General features: G+C 45.5%; 1 protein-coding gene across 4 annotated transcripts in view; it reads left to right on the top strand.

Moving 5' to 3' along the window:
- Positions 1 to 15,486, top strand: part of LOC124001481 (disheveled-associated activator of morphogenesis 1-like) — an 85,496-nt gene that overhangs the window by 48,328 nt on the left and 21,682 nt on the right. For all 4 annotated transcript variants that reach the window (XM_046308286.1, XM_046308287.1, XM_046308288.1 and 1 more), the window contains exon 3: positions 11,121 to 11,210. In XM_046308286.1, the coding sequence (XP_046164242.1) occupies positions 11,121 to 11,210 (90 nt within the window). The remainder of the gene's footprint in view (positions 1 to 11,120; positions 11,211 to 15,486) is intronic.

The following is a 15,486-nucleotide window of genomic DNA, read 5'->3' as shown; positions in this document are numbered from 1 at the left end:
GACGGTTAGGCCTATCATCGCTATGTCTTTCCTGTTCCTTAATTGTTTGAAAGTTGGACTTTTTTACTTCCTATTAATGTCTTGTCTTGGTTCAAAGTAGCCTATAGCCAAAATCCCACTATAGAAACGTTGAGACAATTATTTTATAAATACTTTATTTTGTAAAGAGTTGTCCTGTTCTTATTGGTTTTCTTTCAATTTTCTTTCATTGTCTAACAGCCAAATGCAGTATCCTAGTCATATTCGCAACCCATGATAGTTGTTGCATCTTTAGATCTCCCCTTTTTCTACATTTCTAACAGATATTTCCATCTCTGTCCATTAAACCGCTCACATGTGTGGTGCAGATTTTAGAACTGTGTTCTCCCGCAAATTGCATTTTGGAACATTTGCGCAAAGGCCTACCGCAGTTGGCACAATTCTGCGCCTAAAATGTGAAGAAATAATAGTTGATCAACATTTTTAGGCTAAACATTCTGATCTGTTCCTGTTCCATCAACCTTATGAATTGATATGACATATACATCCTCGAACACTACTTTTATATGTTTAAAAAGTGAGTATACGCAATGCCCACTGAAAATAAGTGGGTATGCGGTGTATACCCTCCACTACACCACTGCGTCTGTCCGCACCAGACAGTTGTGTGTCTCTGACTTGGGGCTCCACATGTCTCGTCTGGATAAGATCAGGCCTGTAGCTTGGCAGACCTGGAGAAGAGCTGTGGCATCTGGCAGTGATGTTTTCTCTCTGGTATGCCTGTTGTTCACACTGAACTATCTGCTCTGCTTTAGCTACTCTGTTTTGATGGGTTTTATGTTAGCCACATTTCATGCTGTCTGTTGGTCAAAACATTTTTTTTTGTGTGTTTTTTTTTTACTCCTTCTCCACGTCCTCCACAGTCACCACTGTGCTGTTATGGGGAGAGATAGTTGACCTGTAATAACTTACACATGAAGTTGATATATTAGCACCCAAACATATGGTTTGAGAATGAACTGAGAGGCGTTGCAGTGGATAGCAGCCGTTTTACTGGCTTCCTGACCAATTCCGCTATTTTTGTGTGACCGAAAACAGCATCTGGAGATCTGAACAGCGATCACTAACCGGTTTCTACTTCAACGAGTCAGCAGCTCTGGACGTTCTGCATACTCCGACACAAGGCCCTAATCACCGGGACTCAAAATTGGATGAGATGGCGCGAAAGATGCAGATGAGCCGGCATCCCGACCAAACTTTGTTGACAAGTAAATAAATCGCCTCTAGGTACAGTCACTAGAGAACAAACTGGACGAGCTCCGTTTGAGACTATCCTACCAACAGGACCTGAAGAATTGTAATGTTCTATGTTTCACAGAGTCGTGGCTGAACAAGAAGATGGATAATATACATCTTGTTGGCTTTTCCATACATCTTCAAGACCGGTTGGCAGCCTCGGGTAAGATGAGGGAGGGAGTGGTGTGTCTGTGTTAACTGCTGGGGCGCATTCTCGAATGTTAAGGAAGTCTCAAGTTTTTGCTCTCCTGAGTTTAGAATACCTTATGATAAGCTGGAGACCAACCATACTATTTACCAACATATTTTTCATAGCACTCTATTTATCAATGCAAACCAATGCTGGCACTAAGACCACACTCAATGAGCTGTTTAGGGCCATAAGCAAACAAGAAAGTGCCCACCCAGAGGCAACTCTTCTCATGGCTGGTGATTTTAGGTGCAGGGAAACTGAAATATGTTTTATTTCATTTTTTATCAAGATGTCATAAGTGAGACTACAGGCAAAAAAAATCTAGATCCCCTTTTCTCCACACACAAACATATACAAGGCTCTCCTGCCCTCCCTTTGGCAGATCTTACCATAACTCTATCCTCTTGTTTCCTGCTTACAAGCAAAAACTCAAACAGGAAGTACTAGTGGTCTGATGAAGTGGATGCTAAGCTACAGGACATTTGCACTGAGCTAAAGGCTAGAGCTGCCCCTTTCAAGGAGTGGGACTCTAATCCGGAACGCTTGTAAGAAATCCAGCTACGACCTCGGACAAGCTATCAAACTGGCAAAGCGTCAATACAAGAAAAAGATTGGATGAGATACTACAAATACAAATTATGACAAAAACAAAATGATTAACCAGTCATAACTAGCCAATGGCAATGCAGATTACACAGTAAGCAACCAATCGATTAAACACAGGATATGACATCACCTACTACGCCTGCGCTGATGCTCGTCAGATATGGCAAGGCTTGCAAACTAACACTGATTACAAAGGGAAACCGAGCAGCGAACTGCCCAGTGACATGAGCCTAGCAGACGAGCTAAATGGCATACAACAATGCAACAATGAACCATTCATGAGAGCACAAGCAGTTCCAGACCATTCTCCATAGCTGATGTGTTTCAAGCAGACCACCATAGGTTACCTTGGAGTTCTTGGGCACAGGGACTGTTTAAATTATTTTTGCCTCATAACCTTAAAAGGCTGGTAATCACTCACATCAACACCATCATCCCAGATGTCCTGGACCCACTCCAATTCACATACCGCCCCAACAGATCCACAGATTATGTAATCTTTATCGCACTCCACACTGCCCTCTCCCACGTGTGCAAGAAGAACACTTATTTGAGAATGCTGTTTATGGACTACAGCTCAGCGTTAAACACCATAGTGCCCTCGAAGCTCATCACTAAGCCCTGAACCCTGGGACTGAACACTTCCATCTGCATCTGGATCCTGGATTTCCTGATGGGCCACCCCCAGGTGGTGAGGGTAGGCAACAACATATCCAACACACTGAGCATCATCACGGAGGCGCCTCAAGGCTGCGTGCTTAATCCCTTCTTGTACTCCCAGTTCACCCACGGCTTTGTGGCTGCGTACAACTCAAAATGGCATCATTAAGTTTGCTGACAAAACAGGACAGTGGTAGACCTGATCACCAACGATGATGAGACAGCTGATGGGGAGGAGGTCAGAGACCTGGCAGTGTGGTGCCAGGACAACAACCTCTCCCTCAAAGTTAGCAAGAGCTGAACGTAGACTACAGGAAACGGAGGGCCGAGCACGCCCCCATCCAGATCGACGGGGCTGTAGTGGAGTGGCTCGAGAGATTCAAGTTCCTTGGTGTCCACGACAACTAATACCGAGGCACCAAGTCTGGAACTAACAGGATCTAGGACCGCTTCTACCCCCAAGCCACAAGACTTCTAAATAGCTACCCGGACTATTTATCTAACTATCTGCATTGACCCGCTTGACTTGACTCATGACTCATTAACTCTTGACTCATTACATACACCGCTGCTACGGTTTATTATCTCTACTGTTGCCAAGTCACTTTAGCCCCACCTATATGTGCATTCTGTATCTACTGGTGCCCTGTGTTTTTATATTTTTTATTTATTTAACCTTGATTTAACTAACGGAGGGCCAAGCAAGTCATTTAAGAACAAATTCTTATTTCCAATGACGGCCAGGAAAAAGGCCCCCTACGAGTACGGGAAAATATATCCAAGTTATCGTTACTCATTTTTTATTTATTCCTCTTTATTATTTTTTCAATGTTTTTTTCTATTTTTCCCTGCATTGTTGGGAAGTTCCCATAAGCATTTTCCTGTTAGTCTTTCTGTTGTTTATGAAGCATGTGACAAATGAAATGCGATTTGATCCAGTCCCGACAGGAATTCTGATGCATTATAGGTGTTGTCATAGAAATGGGGTGTTGTCTGGTCATGCGTAATGTAATAAATATCCCTTTGATATCCCACTTGGCAGCAATCCTGTCCTGTCTGGAATCTGTCCAATGGGATGTCAAATAATGATGTGATATTGCAGGGATGTTTGGCTGTAAGTGATGATTGTTGACAAACATATAGAGGGACCAGACAGTGGATCAATGGCGCTGCAGGCTGGTTTAGATGTTGGAAACAGCAGACACATATGGATGGGGCATACAAACACACACACATAGCATTCATAGCTGTCCTGTATGACTCAGCTGATAGAGCATGGCGCTTGCAAAGCCAGGATTGCATGTTCATTTCCTTGGGTCAGCCACCCATACGTAAAATATATGCACACATGAGTAAATGACTTCATATAAAATCAACCTGCTAAATAGTGTGTGTGTGTGTGTGTGTGTGTGTGTGTGTGTGTGTGTGTGTGTGTGTGTGTGTGTGTGTGTGTGTGTGTGTGTGTGTGTGTGTGTGTGTGTGTGTGTGTGTGTGTGTGTGTGTGTGTGTGTGTGTGTGTGTGTGTGTGTGTGTGTATAAACTCAGCAAAAAGATAAACGTCCTCACTGTCAACTGCGTTTATTGTCAGCAAACCTCACGTGTATATATTTGTATGAACATAAGATTCAACAACTGAGACATGAACTGAACAAGTTCCACACATGTGACTAAAATAAATGGAATAATGTGTCCCTGAACAAATGAGGGGGGGGGGGTCAAAATCAAAAGTAACAGTCAGCATCTGGTATGGCCACCGGCTGCATTAAGTACTCCAGTGCATCTCCTCCTCGTGGACTGCACCGAATTTGCCAGTTCTTGATGTGAGATGTTACCCTACTCTTCCACCAAGGCACCTGCAAGTTCCCGTTTATTTCTTGGGGGAATGGCCCTAGCCCTCACCCTCTGTTCCAACAGGTCCCAGATGTGCTTAATGGGATTGAGATCCGGGCTTTTTGCTGGCCATGGCAGAACACTAACATTCCTGTCTTGCAGGAAATCACACACAGAACGAGCGGCATTGTCATGCTGGAGGGTCATGTCAGGATGAGCCTGCAGGAAGGGTACCACATGAGGGAGGAGGATGTCTTCCCTGTAATGCACAGCGTTGCGATTGCCTGCAAGGACAACAAGCTCAGTCCGATGATGCTGTGACACACCGCCACAGACCATGACGGACCCGCCACCTCCAAATTGATCCCGCTCGATCTGCCTTACAACAGGCCTACAAGCCGTCAGTCCAGCCTCTCTCAGCCTATTGTGGACAGTCTAAGCACTGATGGAGGGATTGTGCTTTCCTGGTGTAACTCGGCCAGTTGTTGTTGCCATCCTGTACCTGTCCCACAGATGTGATATTCCGATCCTGTGCAGGTGTTGTTACACGTGGTCTGCCACTGCGAGGATGATCAGCTGTCCGTCCTGTCTCCCTGTAGTGCTGTCTTAGGTGTCTCACAGTACAGACATTGCAAATTATTGCCCTTGACATATCTGCAGTCCTCAAACCTCCTTACAGCATGCCTAAGGCACGTTCACGCAGATGAGCAGGGACCCTGGGCATCTTTCTTTTGCTGTTTTTCAGAGTCCGTAGAAAGGCCTCTTTAGTGTCCTAAGTTTGTGACCTTAATTGCCTACTGTATGTAAGCTGTTAGTGTCTTAACGACCGTTCCACAGGTGCATGTTCATTAATTGTTTATGGTTCATTGAACAAGCATGGGAAACAGTGTTTAAACCCTTTACAATGAAGATCTGTGACGTTTATTAGAATTTTTATGAGTTATCTTTGAAAGACAGTCTCCTGAAAAAGGGATGTTTCATTTTTTGGGGGTCACTTAGAATTGTCCATGTTTTTGAAAGAAAAATACATTTTTTGTCCATTTTAATATAACGTAAAATCGATCAGAATTATAGTGTAGACATTGTTAATGTTGTAAATGAGTATTGTAGCTGGAAACAACAGATTTGTAATGGAATATCTACATAGGTGTACAGAGGCCCATTATTAACAACTATCACTCCTGTGTTCCAATGCCACGTTGTGTTAGCTAATCCAAGTTGATCATTTTAAAAGGCGAATTGATCATTAGAAAATTGCAAAAGAGTTATGTTAGCACAGCTGAAAACTGTTGTTCTGATTTAAAGAATCAATAAATCTGGCCTTCTTTAGACTAGTTGAGTATCTGGAGCATCAGCATTTGTGGTTCGATTACAGGCTCAAAATGGCCAGAAACAAAGAACTTTCTTCTGAAAATTGACAGTCTATTTTTGTTCTGAGAAATGACGGCTATTCCAAACTAAACACTCTAATGTACTTGTCCTCTTGCTCAATTGTGCACTGGGGCCTCCCACTCCTCTCTCTATTCTGGTTATAGCCAGTTTGCACTGTTCTGTGAAGGGAGTAGTATGGACAAAAAATATACTTTTCTTTCAAAAACAAGGTAATTTCTAAGTGACCTGTAACTTTTGAACGGTTGTGTGTGTGCACACACTGAGTATACGAAACATTTGGAACATCTTCCTAGTATTGAGTTGCGCCCTAATCTATGAGCCTAATTAGGGCGTGGGTGGGCCTTGGAGAGCATACGCTCACCCACTTGGGAGGCAGCCCCACCAACAGGGGAGCCAGACCCAGCCAATCAGAATGAGTTTTTCCCCACAAAGGGGTTTTATTACAGTCAGAAAAAATCCTCAGTTTCATCAGCTGTCTGGGTGGCTGGTCTCAGACGACCCCATAAGTGAATAAGCCGGATGTGGCGGTCATGGGCTTGCATGATTACACGTGTTCTGCGATTGTAAGGCCGGTTTGACGTACTGACAAATTCTCTAAAATTATATTGTAGGCGGCTTATGGTAGAGAAATGAAAATGTAATTCTCGGGCAACAGCTCTGGTGGATATTCCTTCAGTCAGTTTGCCAATTGCATGCTCCCTCAACTTGAGATGTCTGTGGCATTGTGTGACAAAACTGCACATTTTTGAGTGGCCTTTTATTGTCCCCAGCACAAGTTGCACATGTGTAATGATCATGCTGTGTAATCAGCTATTCCTCCCCTGTCAAGTGGATGGATTTTTTTTGTAATGGACAAATGCTCACTAACAGGGATATAAAAAAGTACACAGAATTTGAGAGAAAAGCGCTTTTTGTGTATTCTAAAATGTATAGTGGCGTACAGAAGGTCAGTCTCCAGGGGGAGACTCGTCGAGGCCTGGTGACAGACGGAGTATACATCACGAGGCGATGGATCAATCTGCTGGATGCGCCAGGTCTCGATGGGCTCTCCAGCCAGGACTAATTGGGGCTGGTTGGGGATTGGTGCATAATCAAAGGCTGATTGCTCACCGGCTGTACAAGTCCCATAAAGCTGCCAGAAGGGCAGCACACAAGGGAGAGACCTGGGGAGAGAAGGACTCCCCTATAGTTGTGGACGATACCAGATGTAACAGGAGAGAGTTCAGTTTTGATCCCCACAGCCTACAGCTAGACCAGGAGCCCAGAAGATGGTATCCCGGAGAGGGTCTCTTGGGGGAGACCTTTTATTTTGGACGATTATTTTAATAAACACCTTTTGAAACTGAGCTAATCCTGCTCTGTCTGTGTCTGATCTGTGTAAACGTTTTGACCCAACCCCCTGCGGGTGATCTGACAATGTGGTCAGATCAGGGTTGACTTTTACGTAGCATCCGCATGGACGAGTTGATAGCTCAGTTCATCTGGGCCCAACAAGCCCAGCAGGCGGTTCAGGAACGAACGCGGGAGGAACATGGGCTATAAAACCTCCACCTCATTGAGGAAATCAGGAAGCTACAAGGAGGAGTGTCTACTGAATCACATCCAAACCAGTTTTTATTCAAGCTAACAGAAGATGACGACATCGAAACCTACCTCTACATTTGAACGGACAGCGCTACGAGAAGGATGGCCTAGGCAGAAGTGGGCCAGTCTGCTCGCCCCGTTCCTCTCTGGGAACACCAAAAAGGCGTATTGGGACCTGAACGATGAACAGGCAGCTAACTACGACAGACTCAAACTTGGAGATACTCACAGCCTGGCCCATCGGGCTCAACTATTCCACAGCTGGAGGTTCGTAGCCGACACATCCCTCCCGAGCCCAGATGAGCAACCTACTACGCATCACCAGGGGATGGCTCGTACCCACCCACTCCATCCTAGACAAAGTGGTCCTCGCTTCCTACGGGCACTACCCCACGACATGAAGAGGGCAGCGAGTCTATGCGCACCCCACACCTTGGAGGGCCTCCTGGAAGCAGTGGAGACGCATCAGAACACTCAGGCCCTGCTGAGTGGTAGCCGGGCAGAGTCGGTGACCAGTTCAAGGAGTCGGAAGGACAGCCCCACTGCTGGGTACCCAGAACCGCCAGTCGGCAGGGCCAAGACAGGGCCAAAGGACCGCAAACCCTTGTAGAGACGGCTGGGGTAAGGCCGACCCGCCACCGATGACCCCAGGTAGAATGCCTTGAATGTCCTGGGTTGAGAGGAGTCGATGCCATCTGCAAGTCCCGGAAGCGAGGTGAATTACACAGTGAACTACGTCACTTCCTGTTGGGCACACCACGAATCAAGTGCACCCATGGTCCCAGTGAAGGTTGACGGACACAACACGGAAGCTGTATTAGACTCCGGAAGTATGGTTACACTCGTAACCACGAGCCTGCTGAACCAGGAGACCGAACGGAGTAGGGAGATGTCCATTTGCTGTGTTCACGGGGACACAAAGCGGTATCCAACCGTATGGGCCAACACCGTGACGCCACAAGGGAACTGCCAGATGATGGTGGGAGTAGTACCAGAGTAGCTGGTACGTCTCCTAGTGGGACGAGATTGTCCACTGTTCGCGGCCTGAAGCAAATGGTTGACCAACCTGCATCTACAGGTCCGGAGTCAGAGTCGGAGGGGGTGCTGGAACCTGACCCCCAGCTGGGGAACCACGTGAGGAAGAGCCCAGCCTCCCCTTCCTCGATTTCGAGGGGCCAGTCGAGACACCCCCTGGGGGCCAACTGAGGAGACAATTCGGGACGGCCCAGTGGGAGGACCCTAACTTGAAATCCCACCTTAACCCAAGTGATAGCGGTGGATGGACAGCTACTTCTGGGGGTGAGTGACTGGCAATACCCCCATTTCCAAATCAAGAATAACCTTTTGTATCAGGTGTCACGCCAACAGGGGGAACCTCGAGAGGTATTGTTGCTGCCCCGACGGTACATTGGGAACTGTTCTTCAGCTGGCCCACACCCACCTGTTTGGGGCGCACCTGGGAATGGAGAAGACCCGGGAACGGATCGCCGCCCAGTTCCACTGGCTCCGGGATGAGGAGGGCTGTCACAGCTGCCCGGAGTGTCAAATGACTGCCGCAAATCACACTTCCGAAACACACTGGTCCCCCTACTGATAATCGGGGTGCCCTTTGAATGCATCGCCATGGACATAGTGGGACCCCTGGTAAAAACAGCACGAGGACACCAGGACATCCTGGTAATCGTAGACTATGCCACCCGGTATCCCGAGGCCATTCCCCTACAGGCCCCTACGGGCGGCGGTGTCCAAGGGAATCGCCCTGGAGCTGGTCCACCTCTTTAACCGGGTGGGCATCCTGAATGAGATCCTGACAGACCAAGGTACTGAGTTTATGTCCCACCTAATTAAAGATTTGTGTGCTCTCCTCTCCTGGGACCAGCTACTACCCCACCTAAAAGTTCTCAATCTGAGAAGTACCCCAGTCCTCCATGGGGTTTTCCCCTTTCGAACTCCTCTATGGGAGGAGGCCACGCGGCCTACTGGACCTCACCAAGAAGGTGTGGGAAGCCCAACCGACCCCCTTACACAGCGTGGTAGAGCACGTTGAGACAATGAGGGAGCGGATGACAGCCATATGGCCAGTCGTGAGGGAACATATGGAGAAGGCCCAACGCGCCCAAGCCCAGGTCTACAATCGGGGAGCCCAGCCCTGAGAATTACAGGTGGGACACAGGGTGTTGGTCTTAATCCACACAGCCGAAAGTAAGTTCCTGGCAATATGGCACGGGCCCTACGAGGTGAATAAGAAGCTGGGACCTGTCAATTATGGAAACCTCAGCAGGTGAACCAGTTGAAGAAATGGCACGAGAGGACAGCCTTGGCCGTGTTATGGTCGGGGCACCGAATGCCAACGGTACCAATGAGGACCTCGAGCCAGCCCAGAGGCATGAGCTCAGGGAGCTCGTCGATCGGAACATGGCGGTGTTCTCCAAGAAGCCCGGCCGCATGACCCTCATTGAACACCACATGCATACCCGGCCCGGGGAAACGGTACGAAAGAGGCCATATCGGATTCTGGAGGCCCGAAGGAAGGCCATGAAACAGGAAGTGGAGACTATGCTGAGGATGGGAGTCGTTGAAGAGTATCACAGTCCATGGTGCAGCCCCATTGTGTTGGTGCCCAAACTGGACGGTAGCCTGCGCTTCTGTAATGATTTCCGCGGTGTGAACTACATAAGCTTGTTCGATGCCTACCCTATGCGGAGGGTGGATGAGCTCATCGACCGATTGGGGAAAGGGCCGGTACATCAGCACCGTGGACCTGACCAAAGGATATTGGCAGGTACCGTTGGAAAACTCCTCCTGGGAGAAGATGGCGTTTTCGACACCAGGCGGATTGCATCAGTACCGTCCATATTTGAGATTTTTGGTTCCAACCGCCCTGTCTTTGTGAGATGCAGAGTAGGTGAGCTGATGATCTCCGCATTTTGTATTTCCCACCGTTAAGCATGGAGGAGGTGGTGGGATGGTGTGGGGGTGCTTTGCTGGTGACACTGTGATTTGTTTAGAATTCAAGACACTCTCAACCAGCATGGCTGTGTAAGGGCTATTTGACTAAGAAGGAGAGTGATGGCGTGCTGCATCAGATGACCTGGCCTCCACAATCCCCCGACCTCAACCTAACTGAGATGGTTTGGGTTGAGTTGGACCGCAAAGCAGCCAACATGAGAATGCCAAGAGTGTGCAAAGCTGTCATCAAGGCAAAGGGTGGCTACTTTGAATAATCTAAAATATATTTTGATTTGTTTAACACTTCTTTTGGTTACTACATGATTACATGTGTTATTCCATAGTTTTGATGTCTTCACTATTATTGTATAATTGATCAATCTACTTCCCATCTTACTCACAAAACCAGTTTGAAGTCAGAAAGCTAAAAAATATATATATTTTGAGAAATCACAATGCCAAGATCATTCAAAAACACTATCAGCTTAAAATTAAAATGATCGTAATACAGGTTTCACATCGATCAAGAAATATTTAATAGTCCCTCTTACAACAGGTTCGTGACAGTGTCAGGCACAGAGATGCCTAATAACCCTCTAACTCAGTACAATGTTCCTCTTTCACCTTGCAGGATGAGCTGGACCTGTCAGGGAAACACCGGGAAGTCATGTTTGCGCTGCCAGCTGAGAAGAAATGGCAGATGTACTGTAGCAAAAAGAAGGTAAGTTTAAGGCCACTTGACTAGTAGTTAGTATTAATGTAACCATGTGTTTTGATTCTGTTTGTATTGTGTCTGAGTGTGAGAGAGAGCGTGTGTGTGTGTGTGTGTGTGTGTGTGTGTGTGTGTGTGTGTGCATCTCTCTTGCTCTCTGTGTATGTTTAGCTACAGTATCCAGAGGGAATGTCTGCTGAGTGCTGCTAGTGTGTGGGAAATATTTTCAATTGAAACAAATGAGAGAGAGAGCGGGAGAGACTCAACACAAGCCCCCCTCTCTTCCCCTTCCAATCCCCACCTCCTTGCCCCAATTCCGTTGAGTCAACACATCAAAGCCCTCTCCTAGTGTTCCAGCCCTCTAATAGAAAATTAACCCTAACATTGGAGTTGTGCTGTTCCTCATTAATGGGTTGGATACATTTCCTGGAAGGACGCTCTCATCTGTCCTGGCCGACTAGCTGATAAATATGTGAATACAGAATCCTGCCTGTCTTGCCAGATTAAAGTACACACAGAGGTCCAGGCTGAATTTAAAATGGTGAGAAAAAAAATCAATTTAATCCAATCTATACCCAATAATAACAAAGTAAAAACATGTTTTTAGAAATGGCAAATGTGCTGAAAATGAAATACAGAAATATCTAATTTGCGTAAGTACTCACTCCTGAGTCGATACATGTTAGAATCATCTTTAGCATCGATTTAAAGCGACGAGTCTTTCTGGGTAAGTCTCTAAGAGCTTTCAACACCTGGATTGTACAGTATTTTCACATTATTCTTTTAAAAAATCTTCAAGTTCTTTCAAGTTGGTTGTTAATCATTGCTAGACAGCCGTTATCCAGTCATAAGTAAAACTGTAACTAGGCCACCAAGATGTTGTCTTGGTAAGCAACTCCAGTGTATATTTGGCCTTGTGTTTTAGGTAATTGTCCTGATGAAAGGTGAATTCATCTCCTAGTCTCTGGTGGAATGCAGACAGAACCAGATTGTCCTCAAGGATTTTGCCTGTTTGCTCTATTTTGTTTATTTTTATCCCAAAAAAGTCCCTAGTTTTTATACCCTTAACAGGATACAGCCACCACCATTCTTGAAAATATGAAGAGTGGTACTCAGTGACGTGTTGTGTTGGATTCAGGATACGTTTTTTGCAGTTTTACTTTAGAGCCTTATTGAAAACAGGATGCATGTTTTGAAATATTTTTATTCTGTACAGGCCTCCTCCTTTTAACTCTGCCATTTAGGTTGGTATTGTGGCGTAAGTACAATGTTGTTGATCCATCGTAAGTTCTCTCTTATCGCAGCCATTAAACTCTGTAACTGTTTTAAAGTCACCATTGGCCTCATGACTAAATCCCTGAGCAGTTTCCTTTTTCTCCGGAAACTGGGTTAGTAAGGAGGCCTGTATTTTGTAGTGACTGGGTGTATTGATACACCATCCAGTGTAATTTAATAATGGTCAAGGGGATATTCAGTGTCTGCTTCTTTTGTTTTTACCCATCTACCAATAGGTGCCCTTCTTTACGAGGCATTGGAAAACCTCCCTGGTCTTTGTGGTTAAATCTGTGTTTTGAAATTCACTGCTCGACCTTACAATTTGATCTGTATGTGTGTGGTACAGTGATGAGGTAGTCCATTCAACTTATTATGTGACTTGTTAAGCACATTTTTACTCCTGAACTTATTTAGGCTTGCCATAACGAACGTATTTAACACTTTTTGACAGCTTTTCATAGATTTTTTATTTGTAAAAAATTCCACTTTGACATCATGGGGTTTTGTGTAGGCCAGTGACACAATATCTCTGTTTAATCCATTTTAAATTCAGGCTGTAACACAACTAAATTTGGAAAAGGTAAAGGTGTGAATACTTTATGAAGGCACTGTAAACTAGAGGGTTTTATCTAGAGAGGCGTTACATGGAATTGACTTAATAAAGGAGAGTGTTTGACTGAATGTGAGTTCCCCCTGTTCTGTAACAGCTCAGTAACAGTAAGTGGTTGGTGTCTGTTGTCTGGCATGTCCTGCACTGTAAGACCTTGTTAAGAGAGCGAGAGAGTGCTGCCATAGAAACACCAATGCAGCTGCTGTCTGTTGATCAGTAGGCAGCTTTCTTCTCAATGGCGGGCGCTGAGTGGCATGGCCAGTAGCCAATAGCAGGTGCAGGGCCCTCTGAGCCCAGGTAGCCTTTATACACTTCCTGTTTTTTACATTCCATTTCCTGTCCAGCTTACGCTCCCTCATTGTTCCATTACCGGGGTCAATGTCTTGTCTCATTAACTGCGTGGATCTCACCTTGTCTGGGATCCAAATTGAACACGGCTCTGTTTTTCACTATTGTTGATCAGACAAGTGACACAATAGTGAAATTAAGCAATATTCAGTTGGGATTCCAGGGTAGATCTCATCGTCAGTTGGCCGGAACCTTCCAGCCATGATACCTGCCAAGGTGGTCAATGTGGGTAGCAAGTGCGCTGTGTTCGCAGTGATGTCTTACTGACCTACAAAGCGAGCTCCAAGCTTACCAGTCTTCCAGTAAGTACTGGGAGATATAGCAGCACAGTGCTACATTTCACAAGTGGTCACTACTACTGTCCTCATTCCTGCTGACCCACTCCTTAAGTCGTCCACATGCTTCCCAGCCGTAAAATTTCAGAAGAATTTGTGCATATATTATGACACCATTTTGTGATGTTTTTGACTTCGGTGAGGGTTTTTTCAGCTGTTCAGGCACACATTTTTTTCTGAATGCAAGCCCAATTTCCGAGCCAAAGTCTACGTACCTTAATCTGTGATTAGACAACAGTAGGGATTCTTCAATAAAGTTTTCATGCACATTTTTTCTTTGAGAAATACTGCACCAAACATCTTAGGTGTAAAATTGCACCACTAAGATCTCATTGGCAAAAACATCAAAATGAATGACAGATTTCTTGAGTTATCTTGGATTAATACTGACTGTTTTGAGGAATTGTATACTGGCTATGGCATCTCAAAATGGACAAACGGTACTATTTCTGCTTTTTTCTTGTTTTTCAAGCGAAGGTCTTTTACGGGAGTATGCGAGCGCACTCATTCTGTTTGGCTGGTTGAGTACGGCTAGGCACCAACCAAACTGAAGCATACTTTTTTATAAAGATCTACTAAACCCAACTATTTTAATAAATTCTGCTGTCTGAAATATAGCCACCTCTGAAATATAATCTGGTTTCATCTTTATCTCATTGCTCATGTGGTGAGGATGGATGGGAATCTGGGTAACTAACACCTCATCAGGGAGAGAGAGGGAGTGCTCCAGCTCCTTTGTTTTCACAGATTTATAGACCCCTTTAATGGGATATTGTGTTGACCATTGCTAAGCCTGTGAGAAAAGCCACACACTCATTTCACTAGCCCAGTCTTTGGTGTGCTGGTGTTAGTGTTTGGTTTTTTAGTCTGGGAAGCTTTGGGAAGTGTGGGTGGGCAGCTCACCCAGTAGCCCATTAAATCTGCTTACCTAACCACTCCTGTGGGGACTCAAAGGCTTCAATTATGAGGTGCCAGGGGACTGGACAGTATACGGAACTAGGACACTGAACCGGACGAAAGAATGAAGAATAGAATCATTTCTCTTTTGAAATGATTGTGGAAGAATGTTTGAAAGAACTTGTGCATTGAAGGCTGGGCTTGATCCTGGTCAGTGTTGGCCAAACGTATGCTGTGATTTAAAGAGGAGCAGTAGCAGATTATAGCCTAAACATAGAAAATGACCCAATGGCAGTAAATGTACGATGGCATTATTTCAGATCATTAACCTTTTTATACAATACAAATACTACCATCTGTTGAGAACCCATAACTAAGGAGGGAAAAGGCATGTACTGGACATTACTCTAGACTGTTCATGCTCAGCCAAAACCTAAGACAAAATGGACGACTTGAGCCTGCGATACACAAGGGATTCATAAGAATCCATGAGATTAGGCTGCACAGCAACCTTATACATTCTGTGAGACTGAGAGCCAGGTGAGAACCAGAGAGTACATATCTGGTGTGGTTGTTATGATCCCAAAGGGAGACTAGGCTGGAAATTAATGAGGGCAGTCCAGCTCACACACTCCACTGTCACTGGAAGGAGTTGAGCTGCAATTACACGCTAGTGGGTCAGGTTATATAGGGGTCATAAGTCCTTGGAGGTATTCTCTGTTCTCAGGCTATGCACTGTACTTTTCAACACAGGGTTTGGGTTTTGTCTGGATAATGATATGATGGTCAAGGGAAATATATGAAAAGTTTTATGTGGTGT

The sequence above is a fragment of the Oncorhynchus gorbuscha genome, linkage group LG17 (genome assembly GCF_021184085.1).
Source record: "Oncorhynchus gorbuscha isolate QuinsamMale2020 ecotype Even-year linkage group LG17, OgorEven_v1.0, whole genome shotgun sequence".
NCBI classification, from domain to species: Eukaryota; Metazoa; Chordata; class Actinopteri; order Salmoniformes; family Salmonidae; genus Oncorhynchus; species Oncorhynchus gorbuscha.
Note: the sequence above shows the minus strand (reverse complement) of the source record. Positions and strands in the feature narration are given on the sequence as shown.